At 42.1% G+C, this 19,733-nt stretch overlaps 1 protein-coding gene across 1 annotated transcript in view; it reads left to right on the plus strand.

Moving 5' to 3' along the window:
* Positions 1-206: 206 nt before the first annotated feature.
* vwa2 (von Willebrand factor A domain containing 2) overlaps positions 207-19,733 on the plus strand; it is an 89,980-nt gene continuing 70,453 nt past the window's right edge. Inside the window, exons 1-3 of the mRNA XM_059948006.1 lie at positions 207-215; positions 709-766; positions 18,956-19,030. Coding sequence (XP_059803989.1) covers positions 207-215; positions 709-766; positions 18,956-19,030 — 142 coding nt within the window. The remainder of the gene's footprint in view (positions 216-708; positions 767-18,955; positions 19,031-19,733) is intronic.

The raw sequence follows: 19,733 nt of genomic DNA on the forward strand, positions 1-19,733 counted from the left end.
TCTACCTTAGGCCATGAACTTATCAATCACCCTGGTATATTGCTAAGATGCCTAAGACTTTTGCACACTACTGTATTTGTCAACGTGGAGCAGAGAGAGTGAGTTTGTAAATCTCAAAGGAGCAAAGGATGTTGGGAATGGTGAAGAAGGAGCATCATGGGAGGGGTGTGGGACAGCTGGCAGAGAAGGAGTACCAGGGGTAGGGGATGGTGCAGGTACAGACACAACCAGCTCTGAGACACCAGGCAAGGTAATTTGATTCCAAACAATCGATTTACTGATCATTAGAATATTTCTCTAGTGCTTCCCGCTCTCTCCCCTCTTCCTTCCCCTTATTCTAACCATGATTCCCACTCTCAGTCCAAGATAGAGACCCATGTTAGAATCAGGTTTATCATCACTCAAATATGTCTTGAAATTTATGTTTTTTGTGTCAGCAGTACAGTGCAATATATAAAATTATAGTATTATATAAAAGACTTAGTCTAAGATTTTGGCACAGTATTGTATTTTATATATATATGTATATATATAGTAATTTATAGTTTTTTATTATTATGTATTGCAATGTACCGCTGCTGCAAAACAGCAAATTTTATGCCGGTGATATTAAACCTGATTCTGGTTCTAAATCTCAAACTCCATGCATTAAGGAACATTTTTCCCTGTGCCATACTGAAAAATATTAATAGATTCATTCTGTTTCAGGAAAAGTCATATTGGCTTGGTAAAGAAGTTGCGTTTCATGTTTTATACAAGAACAGAGGTAACGCTCCATGTGATCTACATATTAAGTGCAACATGATCAGACCCTTGTAACGTGGGACTCTGTTGTTTCACTTATCCCTGCTAGCAGGGTTCTTTCATTTTCAAAACAGTTTAAAGAAAAGCCGTAATCTCTGATCAGAATCAGCTTGTAAACTGGTATACGTCAATATGTTTGTAGCACAGTGCTGAGAAATGCTGAGCTGACGTTCCTTGCATTACACAACATGTTGAAACATCCATGAAAGGGAAAAAAAATACCTACTGTGGTATAAAAAGCTATGTTATTAAAATATGGGGAACAGATGAATAGAGTAACAGAACACCACAGCACACAAACTGGCCCTTTGGCCCATCTAGACCGTGCCAAACTATTGATCTGCCTAGTCCCATTGATCTGCACCCTGGTTAGAGTCATAAGTGAGAGAATTGTTTAAATTAAATTACTCCTAGAACTGAAGTGACTGACCTTGAATCTGCTTTTTTAAATACAGCTATAAAGAAAACTTATATACTCATCTACTAATCCTGAGAAAAATGAAATTCGTTTTTTTTTATAAACATAATGCAGTTACTTGTTCACCTTACCATTAAAACTTAGCTAAGCAGGGTAGCTGGAAAGGACTGATATTTAAACTGTCCTCCATTCTTATGCAAACTATTTCCCTCCATTCATTTCCCTGGATCGGGGGTCGGCAACCCGCGGCTCTTTCATCTCTGTGCTGCGGCTCCCTGTGGCTTTGGAAAATAAATGGTCAGTATTTAATTAAAATGTATTTTATGTTAGTTTGTTAGTTTTTGAAATGCAATTCTAAATTTGAAGATTATGGTGATCTTGTACAATCTAAATAAAACGTTGTGGCGACCCATTTCCTGGCACATCCGAACCGGCTCACAATTAGCCAGCGTTCAGGCTAAGGGAGATAGCCTACAGGGGTTTGTGAGTACGTGTCTTTTGGAGTATCCGCGCCCATGGGGGGGTGGGTTGAGGGAGGCTTAAAAGCAAGGCTGTTTAGTTCGAATAAAGTTATCTTTGACTGCAGTTTACTGACTGCGTCTAGCACACCGCTACAACGTGTTTTTAATCGCTGGCTGTCCAGAGGGGAGGTGCTGAAATGCTTTGTCGCGTGTCTGGAAGAAGTGGGCAGCAAAGGGCTCACCTTTCCTGAGCTGGAACAGCCAAAGTAGCTGGAAAATCTACACTTCATGGTAGACATGACAGCGCACCTGAACACGCTGAACACAGCTCTTCAGGGGAAAGGACGTACAGCCCTACACATGTTGGAGGATGTTTTGGCATTCGAGCGCAAGTTGCCAGTGCTTGCCAGAGATTTACAGAAAGGCACATTGTCTCACTTCCCCAATTTGAGAGAGTTCAAACAAGGTCACGACATGATAAATTCAGAGTACTTACATTCTGCAATCATCACAATGCAAACATCGTTTGGGAAATGCTTCTGTGAGTTCAGAGAGGAAAAAAACACATTATCCTTCCCGGTCACTCCCCTAAGCATCGATCCATCCCTACTGAATACGACTGCATTGGCAGGTGTGAGTCAACATGATCTTGAGATGGAACTGGCTGACATAGCCGACAAAGACATATGGGTGTCCAAGTTTAGACGCTTGACAGCAGACCTTGAAGATGTTGCCCGTCAGAAGGCCGTTCTTGCTCAGAATCACAAATGGAGTGATATTGAAAACCTCCCCTAACCGGACAAACTTGTATTCAAAACAGGGAATGCTATCCCTGACATTTATGTAAACATTAAAAAGTATGCGCTTGGAGTCCTGTCGATCTTTGGATCCACATATGTATGTGAGCAGGTGTTCTCCAACATGAACTTTATTAAAAACAAACATCGCGCACGCCTCACAGATGACAGCTTGCGATCCTGTGTAAAGATGAAGGTGACGTCATACAGCCCTAATGTGCAGACACTGTGCGCTGAGGTCCAGGAGCAGAAATCCCATTAACCAAGTATGATAAATATTTTAATTGCCTATTATTTTACGTATATTCATATTTTTTCATTGTTCAGTGAAATAGTCCTTTTATTTTTCAGGTTGACAGCTAGCTGACGTTATTTTTGGTTTGCTGCTGGTGGAAAATTTAAGTTTGGCATTTTTCATAAATACAAGGACTCAAATAGACATTGAGTATTTTACTTAAAAGTAACCTTCAACCCAACGTCTTTTTTTCAGAGTTCAAAATGTTTTTGTTGCATGCAGAAATGTAATTTTGTTTTCTCTGCAGGAGTTCATCGATTTCATAAATGCAACACATTATAGTTTGTTTATACATAGCATAAAGGCAAAAAAAAACGTTGTATGCAGTGTTATTTCATTTTAAATGTCAAACGGGTTTTGTGGCTCCCAGTGTTTTCTTTTCTGTGGGAAACGGGTCCAAATGGCTCTTTCAGTGGTAAAGGTTGCTGACCCCTGCGGCCTGGATGCTCTCATTTACTCCTACAGTCCAAATTCCTACTGGGTAGGTTGATTGGTCACTGTAAATTGTGCCATGAATTAATCGGGTTTGTGGGGTTGTTGGGGGTGACATGGCTCAAAGGCCTCAGTGTATCACTAAAGACAATAAATAAATGGATGGCAAAAACTGTAGCCTCTCCCACAGCCTTTTTTATTTTTCTGCCTGCCTCTGAAATTAGAGATAGAACATTAAAATATATAAATAAAAATAAATTAATTTGAAATCACAACTTATCCAACTTGTGTGAATTTATTAAAACATAATTAAAATAATCAATTTTCCTTAATTTCCCTTTTTAACGAAGGGCAAGAACCACATTGGAATGAAGTAAGCATCCAGATGTATAGTAGAACTGAGAGATCAGATTTGATATATGCCTGGCTACTAGGTGCAGAGCTCAGCGATGAAGCAGGAAGTCAGACATTGTTAGGAAATATTCTGGAGTTATGCAAATACAGCAAATATTAATAAAGGAGTAACAGTCTTTGCTTCTTAATGTAAATTGTAAATTGCCAGCAGCAGACTGGTTAAAAGCACAACTTCTGGAGGTCAAATATGTCACAGTCTGACCTCCAGTGCATTCTCTACTTACTGTGCAATACACAGACAGAGATCTCAAAGGCACTGACAAACAAACTGCAGCTGGCCTCTGTTCCTTTGCAGAGCCACTGACCAGTCATCGGCAGACTCAGGGTCTATCAAAAGGCACAGACAGGGCATCCATCTGCTTTGGGGCTGGCCCCATACTAAATACTACAATTAATTTCACTTGCTTAATCGAGGGTGAACACCTCATGAGATTTATTGTTCTCCCACAGAAAAGGTTACACGGGGAGGGGTATGGGGCATGGAGGAGGACTGAGGAATTTCACAAGACCATATATTTTGACGCATTTGCACTGCCTCGATCAATTACTGATTTTAAACCCTCATCAAAATCTGTGTCTTACCCAACCCAGTACACGTCCTGCCCAGGTTATAACAGGGTTACATTCCGAGAACTGTTCATAACCTGAACAGTTCTCAAGTAAGAAATACAGCCATCTGGCCAAATATTTAAATAAAAACTCTGGCCAACCAGAAACAGAATCAGAGTCAGATTAACTATCACCGGCATATATTGTGAAATTTGTTGTCTAATAATAGAGAAAACTGACTGAGTGTGTGTGTGCATATATATATTAAGTAGTTAAGTAAGTAGTGCAAAAATAGAAATAAAGTTGTGAGGTAGTGTTCATGGGTGCAATGTTCATTGAGAGAAATGTGCTCACAAAAGTTTTATTTATTTGTTCTTATCTGGAAGAGAAATTTATAGAGAAATACAGTTGTAAAATTCCAAGTTACACATTTATCTCCATATTACAATAGCTGAGATGAGTTTTATTTATTTATTTATTGAGAGACAGTGTAGAACAGGCCCTTCCGGTTCTTCAAGCAATGCCAGCCAGCAACCCCCTGATTTAATTCCATGGGACAATTTGCAATGACCAATTAAGCTACCAAGTGGTAGATCTTCAGACTGTAGGAGGAAACCCATATGGTCACAAGGATAACGTACAAAGACCTTACAGGCAGCAACTGGAATTGAACTCGGGTTGCCTGTTCTGTAAAATGTGCTAACCACTACGCTACCCTGCTGCCCTGCTATCCTACCATGCCACCCTACAAATAGGCAGGCACTTGACACTGACGTTGTTAGGATTCAGAGGCAGAAACACGGGCATTTAATCTCTGGGATGACTATGTGCATGCATGTCAGTAACTTCATAACTTCTCTTTGGATGACTATTGTTGGAGAAAGTATATTTACAATATTTGCAGTACTAAGGATAAGATCTTGAGCTGATTCATGCTTGAGTGCAGCCAGCAGTTTTGGAGGGAACTGCTGACTAATAAACCTGAAGAGATTCTGCAGATGCTAGAAATCCAAAGCAACCCACACACAATACTAGAGGAACTCAGCAGGTCAGACACCATAGATGGAAATGAACAAACAGTCAATGACTTGGGCCGAACCCCTTCTTCAAGATCCTGGTCTTGGCCTGAAATGTTGACTATTTACTCTTTTCCATAAATGCTGTACGACCAGTTGAGTTCTTCCAGCATTTAGTGTGTGTTGCTGCTGACTAAGGCAATGTTTCAGACTAATGTGTGCACACTTTGAAACACTGCTTTTAATCTTCCAGTGAATTGCATTGGTCCAGGGGTAAAGCAGAGGCTTGCATGGGATTGACGTCTGATCAGGGGAATCAGTGATGGATTAGTCATGGTTGCAAATGCTTCTTCTTTCTCTTTAGCATTCATGCCTCCTCCTGCCATTATTAAAGATGTGGATATTCTTGGAGCCACTTCCTCCCTACCTATTCTGTTGTCCACATCATTTATAACAAGATGTGGTAGGACAGCAGAGATTCCATTAGATCTATTGATTGTGAGATTGCTTGTTTCGGTTTATCGTATGATAAATTTGTTCGATACCTGAACAGTCCTGTATTGTAGCTTCTTTTTTCTTTGTTATGCTCAGAGCTGCTTTGGGCATGCCCTCTGCATTCCATTTAGACTCTGGATTGATCCCCTGACATAGTGATTGTAGGGTTAAAGGTGTCCTGGGCCATCACCTTGCAGTTTGTGGAAGTATACTTCTGATGATTCCCAGTTTTGAGCTGTAGGATTTGTTTCAAGTTCATCGCAATAGCAAATCTGTACTGCATTCTGTTTGATGGAGTTGTTCTCGGCTAAAGACGGGATAAAGTCTTCACAAGTCACTTACAATGCTATCATGGACAGATACATCTGCCACAGGTAACCTGATGAGGACATGGTCAAATGATTTATCCCTTGTGTCGGTCCACTGGCTACTTTCCAGAGTTCCTCAGGACTTGACCTGCTTGTTTTCTGGTGGTTCTGTCATGTCGCTCGTACTGATGGATATTGAGGTGTCCCACACACCCAGAATACATTCTGTGCTCTTGCTACTTCCAATGCTTCTGACTAGTGTTCTATATGGAGGAACCCTGATTCATCTGTAGATGGTAATGAGGAAACATTTCCTTGCATGTTTGACATGATATTATCTAATTTCATGGATGAGGAGCAGAGCTAGTGCTCAAGTACTACCTCTATATAACCCCCAGAATTATATGAAGAAGATGACTTATAGAAGATGCCTTTCAGTCAAGATGGCAGCTGTGTATAATGCTCCTTTGGTCGACATCTTCTGGATAGATCATGAAACCAGCTTTTCACTTCTTTTATGTTTAATTCTCATCTTGAATGTGATTCTGGAACTGCTGGAGCCTGTGTTTTGCTGTTTGGAGAACATTTGGGTGCCTCAGCATTCTGCAGTCTCCAACAGGATTCTGCGAGCCAGAGTCAGTGTGAGCCAACCTCATGGAGAGAAGGTTACATGGTGGCGTGGAAGCCGGTGTTTGACCCCATTTCGCTGAGTTATGCTTCTGTTGTTCGCCAATTAAAGTGACAACGGCAATTGAAACATCAAGGCATGTGTGGAAGTTTGGAGATTGTTTGGGTGGTCCAGCGCATCCGCAGTCTCTGAGAGGATTCCAGGAGGCAGGGGCAATGTGTGCGAACCTTGTAGCAGGCAGCATACAGGATGGGGTGCCTGCTGATGTTTGGATCCATTTTGCTGATTGAAGCTTCAAAGTGAGTGTAGAGCATGAGCACCAGCTGCTTGCCTATTTGATCGGTTGTTCTATGTTGGAAAGGGAAAGACCCGCCACTGCGGAGAATGTTGTTCAGATTTTTTCTGCATTTTTGATTTGGACTGTAGACTTTTTCAGTCTTTTTCAGTTTTTACATTCTGTGTTTATTTCGCTCGATCTTCTCATTTATTTTTGTGTAGGGAGGGGGTTTCAGGGATCATTGTGCTCGATCCTTTTAGTTCATTTTATTTGAATGAAATGAGGGATTTGGGAGTCGATGTGCCTTATCTATTTTGTTCATTTTTTGTGTGTGTGAAGAGGGATTTGGAAGTCAATGTGCCCTATCCATTTTGTTTGGCTTTTTTTGTGCAGAAGGAGGGATTTGGATGTTGATGTTCCTGTTCTGTTTTTGTTTGGTTTTTTTTTCCAGGGAGGTGAGATTTGAGCGTTAATGATCGTGCTGCCTTTCTTTTCTTTCTTGGCTTCATGGTTACACAGAGAATTGAAGAATTTTGGAGTTGTATACCTTGATAGTAAATGAACCTTTGAAACTTTGAGATATAGTCCCATCTTCACCCAAAAACAAATTCATCAAATAGAGTGGTAATACAAATTTGTTATTAGGATGAACTTGAAACAAGTCTTGCAGCTCAAGTTGGGAATCATTGAATGTAACACTTCTACAAGCTGTAAGGCATTGGCCCATAACACTCCTCGCCCCGCCATCACTTTCAGGCCAGATGATCGACCCTGATTCAACGTGAAATGCAGTAGAGCATGCCAAAAGCAGCAGCAGACATAACAAAAAATGAGAAGCTGCAATACAGGACTGTGTAGGTATCAAACAACAAAATCACTGCGTGGAGACGTCTGCTAGCTCATTCCTGCTTCTGAGATGAGACTTAACCAGAGATGGTCATCAAGCTGCCCAGCACATGATCTTTAACGCAGGATGCTGTGAGGATAGCTATGGCAGGCTAACCCTTGGCTAGTCTATGGGACACCTCTTCCAACTTAGACTCCAATTTCCAGAATTATTTGAAGAAGCCTTGCACAGCTGATTGGGCCAGGAACGACTGTGCTGTGTCTGAATTCAGTGACCAGGCCTGTGTTTGCCTGTCCAGTTTTATTCCTTCTCTGAGCACGGTGACAATGGCGCAACTGAGTGGCTTGTCAGACTGCTTCAAAGGACATGCTTAAGTAGATGTGGAGAGGATGTTTCCTGTGGTGGGAGAGTTTAAGACCAGAGGACACAGCCTCAGAATAGAGGGGTGTTCTTTTAGGTTGGAGATGAGGAGGAATTTCTTTAGCCAGAGAGTGGTGAGTCTAAGGAATTCTTTGCCACAGGCAGCTGTGGAGGTCAAGTCTTTATGTATTGAATTGAAAATACACGAGGACTAAGATGTTAACTGTCCTGTGCTATCAATAGTGGGATCATCAGTTGATCTGCCACCTGTCTTCAAGTTTCGGCCTGCTTATGATCAAGACTCCCTAGAGGTGGTGGGCCAGCAGTGCTAAAGCACCACCTCCCACTGATGAGCTGAACAACTTGGCAACAATCAGAGTCGTTGGTCGCTTCCATCCAACAGAGAGTCTATTCTTCAGGTGTCTATGCAGCTACTGAAGGGTCTGCAAAAGATGGATACACTGTCTGACTATCTGCCTCTCTGGATGTACTTGGTCCACACCCATGATGATCCTGTCTCTGCTGCCTCAGCTACAACCCTGCTGACTTGCTCTCTCTTCTAGTGAAGCCAAGGTCATGCAGCCACTTTGGGAAAGTGAACGCAATAAAGCCACGGCAATCTATTTCGAATGGATAGCATGAGACCTTACACCCTCTTTCTCTGCACTCTGATCTTAATTCTGCATACTTTGTTAACTTACACTCATGGGCTTCATTGATGTTGTCTTTCCAGGGGCCTGTGAGTTCACCAATAACCACTTCTCTACTGGTGTCAGACCAGACGATTATATCTGGACACAATGTGGTGAAAACTATTTGCTCCGGGAAGCTGCCTTTCCCATCCAGGTCGGCCTTGACACACCTATCATTGGCTGAAGAAAGTATGCTTGATCGTGGGCCTGCACTGTACACCCTTGACTTGGAGCCTTCTTCCACAAATGATATGCGATGTTCTGTGCAGCGTAGGGCATGAGATAAGTTATGCTGCCATACTCTCTGCTCAACCACTTCTGTTACAACTTGGAGAACATTGTTATGTCTCCAAGTGTACATGCCGCTGGAAAGATTGACTCTGCATGCACTAAAATATATATTTAAGGCAGAGGTTTATTGGTCAAGGCATGAAAGGATATAGGGAGAAGGCAAGTGATTGGGGCTGAGAGGAAAATCAGATCAGCCATGATGAAATGGTGGAGCAGACATGATGGGCCAAGTGGCCTAATTCTGCTCATGGTTTTTTGGACATTTAGCTGTCAGCCAAATAGGTTGGCTCTACACTCCTCTGTAGACCAGGCTGGGGAAAGATGGCAGATTTCCTTCTCTGAAACACTGCTTTTTATTTGAACAACCTGCTAGTTTTCAAAATTCAAAGTAAATTTATTATCAAAGTACATGTCACTATATACAGCCCTGAGATTCATTCACAGAATTCACAGTAAGTACAAGAAGCACAATAGAATCAATGAAAGATTGCACACAACAGGGTGAACAAACAACCAGTGTGCAAAAGACAATACACTGTACAAATACAAAAAGAAAAATGAATAATAATAATAAATAAATACTCAACAAATATCGAGAGCATGAGATGAATAATCTTTGAAAGTGAGATCATAGGTTGTGGAAACATTTCAGTGATGGGGCGAGAAAAGTTCAGCCCTCTGCTTCAAGAGTCTGAAGATTGAGGGGGTCATTACTGAGATTGTTTTTTTTATCCCATAAATTCCAGATTTTCACTGAATTTAGGTTTCCCATCTGCCCTGGAAGGATTTAAACTCTGGTCTCTGGATTGTTAGTTCACCTTTCTAGATCACTAGTCTAGAAATTTAACAGCTGCTCATCTGCCAGACCCAGATTCAGCATGCTTCAACCCTTTGATATTGACTTACTGACAGACATGTTGCAACACCAGCTCAGAAGTGTAAGAGTTAACTTCGATGTATTCAGACCTAGAAGTGTATTTTTTCCTATTGCTTCTCTTCCAAATCTGAACATCTTGGAAGAGACAGGCAGGAAGTAATAACTCATCTTTCGCTTCTGTTCAAAAGCTGTCTTTTTTATGGACAAAAGGAGATGGATAGAAATGAACAGTAACTATGTTCCTCTCCTTTCAGCTTGAAATGAATGGAAATCAGGGAGTTGCTGCATGAATTGTGAACTGACAAAAAAGATCCCTAGGAACTCTTTGAAGTATTTAGTGTTTGCATGCAGCACAAGCTTAGTATAAATAAATGTGAGTGCACTCACAAAACCCATCGAGGGATCCTTTGCTGTTCATAAAAGCTAAATCGCAGTAATTCAAACAGTTAAGGAACTTCTTCTAGCATTAACAAGTAATAATAACCTGCTCTTTGGCAACACTTTTGTAGGTGATGACAGGAGTATATTTGATGATTTTAACTTTGCAGCAGGTGTTTTTGGTGTTTGTGTCTTAACCAGAGGTGATTCATCATTGCAGTTTTATATTCAAGGAGCAGCTGTTCTCTATTTCAATTTCCAGGTGCCTTCCCTCTCTCGTTGATTACAGTCTATTGTAAAGGTGGTAACTGTATGCTTAACCTTAACCGCTTAAACTGCGTATGAGTGCAATAGATCCAACATGAAGCAGAGCTTTCTAACCTGTCTCTCCATCAGTTCAGTGCTACAGGATGTTGAAAGCCCAGCAATAGGAAACTGATGGGAATGTGAACAACTAATCATATGCTGAATCTAAATTAAGCAAAAATTTCCTGCTAAAAATGGACTCTATTAGTGAGAGAAAGGAATAATTGCTGATTGACTGGGATTGAAATAGTCCACATCATCTTGGGATTTTCCAAAATGTTCTGCAGCCAATAAAATATCTCTATGACACAATTCAACACGGCCTTCGATCCCCCAGCACACTCTCTGGTTTTGGAGGAGAAGGGTATTTGAAACTCAAGACCTGTCTTGGCACAAAATTCTCCTCGCTCTCTTTCCATGACTTGGATGACCTTCAACGGATATTCTGAGGCACTGAAAAAATACCAATGCCCGTCTCTTCAAAATCTTTGCAATTCATAGGCAAATGAATATCAGTGCCTTCTCCAAGACCAACATCTGCAGCAATGAAACTCTAGTTACACTGAACTGGTTATATTGGGCAAGCCACAATGTTTGCATGCCTGACATTAAATCGATGAAAAGGCGCTCTACTGTAGTGGGAGGATATTACCAGGCATTCAGAGAAAGTGATGCAAAGTTGTATGCAAATCTTTCATGAAGAAATGAAACACCCCATGAACTCTAGCCCATGATCATTCAAAGTGGACAAAAAGTACTTGGGACAGTACAAGGGGCAGTGTGTCCATGTGTAGGGAGCACAGAGGAACTGGATTATCCGATGTACTATCCAAATGCTTATCTAATCAGACACACCCTGCCCCATTTGGGGACGAGTCTTTACTTACCCAGAAAACTGGAGTGGAAGCTACTCATCCGTGAGTCCTAGGGACTGTCTAAGAAGCAGGAAGAAAGGCAGTTTCTTCCAGGTATGCTTACCAATGGGATAGTCATGGAATTAGCGTCATAGACACTACAGCACAGAAACTGACCCTTCAGCCCATCTAGACAATGGCAAACCATTAATCTGCCCAGTCCCATCGACCTGCACCTGAACCATAGTCCTTCATACTTACCCTATCCATGTTCCTATCCAAATTTCACTTAAATGTTGAAATCGAACCTGCATCCACCACCTCCACTGGCAGCTCGTTCCACGCTCTCACCTCCCTCTGATTTGATGTTCCCCCACATGTTCCCTTAAACATCCCACCTTTAAGTTAACCTTTTCTGTTCCACATGACTCATAGAATTGTTATCATCAGCATTATCATTATGTGTCATATCATATGACATGGTTGATCCTGGTCTTTCCATGACAATGATTGGTGGGGGTGGGTGTTAAGCAGAGCTACACGTTGCCCAAGTGTGACCTGCAGGCTAGGGGAGGGGAGGAGCACCTTACCCCTCCATTGGGAGAAATGTTTCTCCATCCCTCCACCCGCTTGCTCCTATACACTTGTTTAATAAACAAAAAAAATCTAATGTTCAGTTTCCTCTTGACAAAGAATTAAAGAAAATTAATGTTTATCAGCTGTGTATTATAGAATGCAATCATGGTAGTAGTGCCATAAAGCTTGTTGATGCATAACATAAATGTTTACTTTGATGGGGATTCTGCTTTCATATTGGTTAGAAAAGAATGGAAGTCTTGATGGTATTTTACCAACACTGCTGATGTTCTTGAGACCAGAACCAACCGCAGAGACACTACATTCTAACGTAGCTTATTTGTAAAGTGTAATTGGCAGGGATGAATACACAAGAGAAAGTTCAAAGTTAAATAAATTTGTTATCAAAGTGTGTACATGTCACCATATATAACCCTGAGATTTTTCTTGTGGACATACTCTGTAAATGCAAGAATCATAATATAATCCATGAAAGACGGCACCCAACAGGACGGACAAACAAGCAATGTGCAAAAGACAGCAAATTGTGCAAATACATAAAGAAAGAAATGATAATAATAAATAGGCAATAAATATTGAGAACATGAAATAAGAAGTTCTTGAAAGTGAGTTTATAGCTTATGGAAACAATTCATTTTGAAGGTAGATCAAGAAATATCTACCAATGGATATCTGTAGCTGAGGGCAGAGCATCATAGCATACAGAAGCATCACCTACCTACAGGAAATCCACAAATTTAGCAATTCAGGAAGTTAGAAAGTTTCTAAATTTATGAAGGGGAGCTCAGCACCAGTCCTCATGGAGGGATCAGCAGTGGAAAGAGTGAGCAGTTTCAACTTCCTGGGTGTTAACATCTCTGAAGATCCATCATGGGTCCAGCATTTGATACAATTACCAAGAAGATATGAGAGCAGCTATATTTCATTAGGTGTTTGAGGAAACTTGTAAATTTGTACAGAAGTAACCAGGAGAGATTCTAATTATATGGATGTATGGAACTAGAATGATCTGGAGGGGCCACTTTACAGGATTGGAAAAAGCTGCAGGAAGTTGTAAACTCAGCTAGCTCCAAACTGGGTACCGGCCATGGGGGATATGTTGTGATGGAAGTAACTGGTTCTTTGAGTCTCAACAGTAGAGGTCTGGACACACACAGTTTTAATAATAAGGAATTTATTATTAAAGGGGAAGTCGGGTCAACAGAAGCAACTACAATACACAGGAAGCAATGTGGGGACAGGGTACGGTTACACAAAGAAAGAACAAGGGAAAAGCAGTACAACAGCTATCCCCCTTGACCTTGGATAGCCGCGGCTCCCTCACCAGGACAAACGATAGACCTTCCCAAACATAAATCAATGCACTTACCTCCAGTGAGGTGGTCTGTAAGAGAGACCGATCCAGGGACAAGTCTCACCTTTTATAGCATGGGGCTGGGTGAGATAATCCAATTAAGGTGACCAATAATTTAGGTGTGCATTGATTAGTTGGGCGGGACCAAATGTTGATTGGCATGTGGTGTGTCCTCCGACCAGCCAGGTGGCAGTGCATCTGTCACGTGGCCGGTATCTCTGGAAACAGGATATATGATCGTGCATTTTGGTAAAAGGAAAAATAGTGCAAACTATTATCTAAATGGGGAGAAGTTCAAACATCACAGGTGCAGAGGGTCTTAGGAGTCCTTGTGCAAGACTCCCAGAAGGTTAATTTACAGGTTGAGTCTATGATAAAGAAGGTAAATGCAATATTGGCATTTATTTAAGGGTAATAGAATATAAAAGCAAGAAGATAATGCTGAGCCTTTATAAGACACTAGTTAGTCCGCACTTGGAGTTTTGCCAAGTTTTCAAAGTTTCAAAGGTACACTTAATGTCAGAGAAATTAATTCAATATTCATCCTGAAAGACTTTTTCTTTGCAACCGTCCATGAAAACAGAGGAGTGCCCCAAAGAATGTGACAGTTTATGCCCAAAGCCCCACCAGCACCCCTTCCCATGCATAAACAGCAGCAAAGAAACAACCCCCCACCAGCAAAAAAAAAGCATCGCCCCCATCCACCGAGCACTCAAGCGTGCAGCAAAGCATCAATAAAGACACAGACTTGCAGTACCCCAAAGACTACTCATTCATCCAGTAATTCGATATGCCACAGGCGCGTGCGCACTCTCTTTCTCTCGCTCTGCCACTCACGCACACGCACACACACACATACACAGTGGTGAACTACATATACCTGTCTGGACACGCCCCCCCTGCTGACTGCTCCTGTGGCTCCTCCCACAGACCCTGGTATAAAGGCGATTGAGGCCTGAGTCCAGCTCTCAGTCTCCAGGATGTAGTATGGTGGTCAATTACTGCTCGTTCTTTCTTCCAGTCAATAAAATTGATGCACCATCAATAACTCTCGGAGACGTGAGGGGAGATATTGGCTATAGTCACACTTTTGAGGTGGCTCTGGAAGTCCAGCCCCAATAGCACAGGCGCGCACAGTTGAGGCATGACCAGTAGTGCAAAGTTCCGATATTCACGCAGCTTGATACGTACCCCCTACCCTGCATCACGGATATGGTCAACCAGATAGCTCAGTACAAGGTGTACTCGACAATAGACCTGAAATCCGCTTATTACCAGCTCCCCATCCGCCCAGTGGACCGCCCTACACCGCTTTCGTGGCGGGCGGCAGGCTCTATCACTTCCTGCGCGTCCCCTTCGGTGTCACAAATGGTGTCTCTGTCTTCCAGAGGGAAATGGACTGGATGATGGACCAGTGCCAACTGAAGGCCACATTTCCCTATCTGGATAATATCACCATCTGTGGTCACGACTGGTCGGATCACAACGCCAACCTCCAACGATTTTTCCAAGTGGCCAAAGCCCTGAACCTTACTTATAACAGGGACAAGTGTGTGTTTGGAACCACTCGGCTCGCTATCCTTGGGTATGTCATGGAGAATGGAGTCATTGGCCCTGATCCCGACCGTATGCGCCCCCTGTTAGAACTCCCTCTTCCCACCACTCTCGAAGCCCTCAGAAGGTGCCTGGGCTTCTTTTCCTATTATGCCCAATGGGTCCCCCATTACGCAGACAAGGCCCGCCCCCTGATCAAGTCTACCACATTTCCCCTCTCTGCCGAGGCCCGCGCGGCATTAAAGGGGACATTGCCAAAGCAACGATGCATGCGGTGGATGAGACCATTCCCTTCCAAGTAGAGAATGACACCTCCGATTTCGCGCTGACTGCTACCCTCAATCAGGCAGGCAGGCCAGTAGCATTCTTTTCTCGTACCCTTCAAGGCTCTTCTTCCCGCAGCTGGAGCAGGTCGCTTCTCGGGCCGGGCAGCGTTTTCAGAAGTGCTTTTCAAGTCTGCACAGTGTTACTTCTGCAGACTCGAAAAGCACCCCGGAAAACGCTGCCCGGCCCGAGAAGCTACCTGCTCCAGCTGCGGGAAGAAGGGCCATTTCGCCAAGGTCTGTAAGTCTGAACCATGAGTGGGGTCAGGCAGCACTGTGTGTGAAGCATGGGGGCCACCATCTTAGTCGCCGCCATCTTGCCTGCCCGCCTTGTGCGATACATGGGGGCGGCCATCTTTGTCGGTGCCACATCGCCCCGCCCCCGACCCATCGGTACTTACCGGGCACGAAGACGGCAGTTCAAATCTGGCCTCCGTAACCCTCGATCAAAGTGCCCCACACCAGCTTGCAAGGTCAATGATAGACATCCTGGTGGAGGGGCGCAGGACTAGCTGCCTGTTCGATATGGGCAGCACTGAGAGTTTTATTGACCCGGACACGGTGCAACGCTTCAGACTCGTGACACGGCCGGTAAGCCAGAGGGTCACCTTGGCTTCTGGGTTGCATTCCACAGACAGCCGGGTGGGTTGTGTAGCGACATTGGTGCTGCAGGGCACAGCATATCGGAACTTTGCGCTACTGGTCATGCCTCAACTGTGCGCGCCTGTGCTATTGGGGCTGGACTTCCAGAGCCACCGCAAAAGTGTGACTATAGCCAATATCTTGCCTCACGCGTCGGAGAGTTATTGATGTTGCAGCTCTCTCTCTCTCACACACACACACACACACAAACAAAAGAGATGTCTCCGTTTCACAGCGAGAGGGGTAACTTAACAAACAACTTGCTGATTTACAATGTTAAAAGGATGTTGCGTCGCTTTTTCCGAGCTCTGTGCCCAAAGAACTATAGGCCCCATATCTCAGAAATGATGTATTGTCATTGGAGAGTCCAAAGGAGGTTCACAAGGATGATTCTGGAATTGAGGGGGTTAATGTAAGAGGACCATTTGTCAGATTTGGGCCTGTACTCACTGGAATTTAGAAGAATGTCTGGGGGTCTTATTGAAACCTACCAAATGTGGAAATGACTAGATAGGGTGGATGTGGAGAAGATGTTTCCCATGGTGTCCAGAACTAGAGGGCCCAACCTCAAAACTGAGGAGTGACCTTTTGGAACAGAGGTAAGGAGGAATTCTTTTAGCAAGAGAATAGTGAATCTGTTGAACGCTCTACCGCAGACTGCAGTGAAGGCAAAATTCACTGCTATATTTAAAGCATAAGTTGCTGGTTTCCTGACTGGTCAGGACATGAAAGGATATGGTGAGAGCAGATTTGATGGGCTGAATGGCCTAATTCTGTTCCTATGCCCTATGGTCTTATGGACTAGCCTCCCCAGCATCAAGGACAATTTCAAAAAGCAATGCCTCAAAGAGGTGGCATCCATCATTAAGGACCCTCATCATCCAGATCATCCCTCTTCTCATTGCTATCATCAAGGAGGAGGCACAGAAGCCTAAAGACAAACTCTCAATGTTTCATGAACAACTTCTTTCCCTCCCTCCATCTGATATCTGAATGTACAATGAATCCATGAACACCATCTCACTACTTTTTTTCTCTCTTTTTTGCTCTCTTTTTGCACTACTTAATCTAAAAAAGATATATATATATATATATTTATGCAATTTAAAGTTTTTTATTGCTATTTATTGCAATGTATTGCAGCCACAAAATAACAAATTTCACAACATATTGTTACGTACCCCGTAACTGGGTCACTTACCAGCAAAGATAGAGAGGTCCGTGGAAGTCTGATGGTACTATTTTTAACGGTATTTATTGATAAAAATACACAAAAATAATATCAATGCAAACACACAGATAATATACGTCGTCAATACTAAATCTAAAAGCGCGGGTATAATAATAATAAGAAATAGCTCTATCGTTGTCTAGGGGATAATGTATTGTCCGATGGAAATATAAAAGTCACTTTAGTTCATTCAAGCTGCAGCTTTTTGGTTGGAGAGAAAGACGGGTTAAAACTTGCCCATTCCTTTTATGATGTCAATCCTTCGAGAGTCGTTGGGAGTTGATTTCCCTGTTGTTAGCTAAAAACCGTTCTTCCGTGGCAAAGGCCCACCGATTCCGGGGCAAATGGAAAAGGACACATGTGGCCTTCCCACCGGCTTTTGCTATTACAGGATCGCTAGCGTTTCTTCTGGTGCGTCTGAAGGGGCTGTTCCCCAGATCCTCTTTTATCTTGACTCACAGGGTCTCAGATGTCAATCAGGTTGGGGTGATGCAATCCCTCCACCAACCCCCCTTGGTTCATTGCCTGGGGGCTTCGATGCATTGTACAGTATTCAATACACAATCCCTGCTCCAAGAGACAATAGCCGTTATCAATGGTTCCACCTTTCAGAGGCCAGGACACATTCCAAACTCTTTGTGGATTCTGCATGTCTTTCTCTCATTTCCTGGGTCTCCTGAACTGACTCAATAGTGATCTTGTGATTCTCAAAAAGAAGGAGGCTACCCCACACCCTTCAGCCCCTCAGAGCAGTGGCACATTCGTAACAATATGCCTCTGATATTAATTCTGATTCTGAATCTGAATTCTTTGCTATATATACATATTTACTTAAAATAAAAACAGGAAGTGCTAGAGGAACTCAGCAGGTCAGGCATATCAGATTTGCACTGCCTGCAGGTTTTTATTTTTATTTTCACATTTACTTTTTGGTGTTGTGGATCCATACTTGCTCTGAATTCCCACCTCTGCATGTTGTGGTGAAACACCAACGTCCCTGTTCAACTGTATCAGCTTGTTTCGCAACAGAACTTACAGAATCTGTTATGCTTGCAATTTTCCTTGGTCTAAGATAACAGAATAACACACAAAATGCTGGAGGAACCCAGCAGGTCAGTCAGCATGTATGAAAACAGTTGTCATCCTGATGAAGGGTCTCACCCCAAAATATCAACTGTTTATTCATTTCCACAGATGCTGTCTGACCTGCTAAGTTCCTCCAGTATTTTGAGTGTGTTGCTCTGGATTTCCAGCATCTACAGAATCTCTTGTTTTTAACATGTGATTCTAAAAGTGATGCAATGTAAAAATCTTGAACTGAGGGAAAATAAAAAGGATATCTATTTGTAAATCACTTTCCCTAACATCAACAACTTAGATTGTGTTTAACAGTTACGTCATTTTAATGTAGACAAGAAAGTGACAAGTTTTTCTGTGACAAGAAGGTGATAAATGCCTTGCTAAAGATTAGATTGGGTGAAAATAGTTATGGATGGACTCCATGTAACCCTTCAAAAGGCAATTTACCACGCCATCAAGCTCCTGATTAAACTGCTTTTTTATTGCTTAAAATAAAATATTAAATAATGCATCTGCATTTTGATTGCATTTTATAAAATTTTAAATGCAGAGGCTACTTGTACATGTATAATTATGTTGTTTTGTGTATCATTAAAATAATTTAATGTTTGTCTAATGACATGTATCCTCGTTTCACAAAATTTTAACCCAAAATTGTGTTTTTTTACATTTCAGTCTTGCCATACTTCTGTTTGCAAAAACTTGACATTGATCATGAAACAATTGTGAAGATCTCCACTGCTGGACAATGTAGGTGACTTTCGGTCTTTCAATCATTTTTCAGACAATCTAAGTGCAGAAAGGTCTCAAGGTAGCAAATAGAATTCCACGCACTGTATAATTACAAAGGACAGATAGAAACTCTGTTTTAAATTCTTTGGCTTTTTGAAGACTGTCTAAATACAAGCTATCTTTAAGTTAAATGTTAGGTTGTATTAAAGTCATAAATCTTAATTCTGCATTTGAAAAGAGAGGTTTGGCAATGCTTTTGCTAGTGGGGGAGGGGGGATCGTTGCTTTACTGCTGCTTACGTGTGGGTGGGGTGCTTTGGAGTTCTAACATTTAAATGTCATTCATTCTTTGGGGCACTCCTCTGTTTTCTTGGATGATTGCAAAGAAAAAGAATTTCAGGGTGTATATTGTATACATTTCTCTGACATTAAATGTACCTTTGAAACCTTGAACTTAACTGAACTTCACTTGCCCCAACTTATGGACTCTCTTTCAAGAACTCTTCATCACATGTTCTTGATATTTATTGCTTATTAATTAATTAATTATTATTATTTTTTCATTTTATATTTGCACAGTTTGTTATCTTTTTCACACTGGTTGAACGCCAAATTGATTCTATTATGGTTATTGGATTTAATGTGCATGCCTGCAAGAAAATGAATCTCAGGGTTGTATTTGGTGCCATATATGTACTTTGATAATAAATTTACTTTGAACT

The sequence above is a fragment of the Hypanus sabinus genome, chromosome 22 (genome assembly GCF_030144855.1).
Source record: "Hypanus sabinus isolate sHypSab1 chromosome 22, sHypSab1.hap1, whole genome shotgun sequence".
Classification (NCBI taxonomy): domain Eukaryota; kingdom Metazoa; phylum Chordata; class Chondrichthyes; order Myliobatiformes; family Dasyatidae; genus Hypanus; species Hypanus sabinus.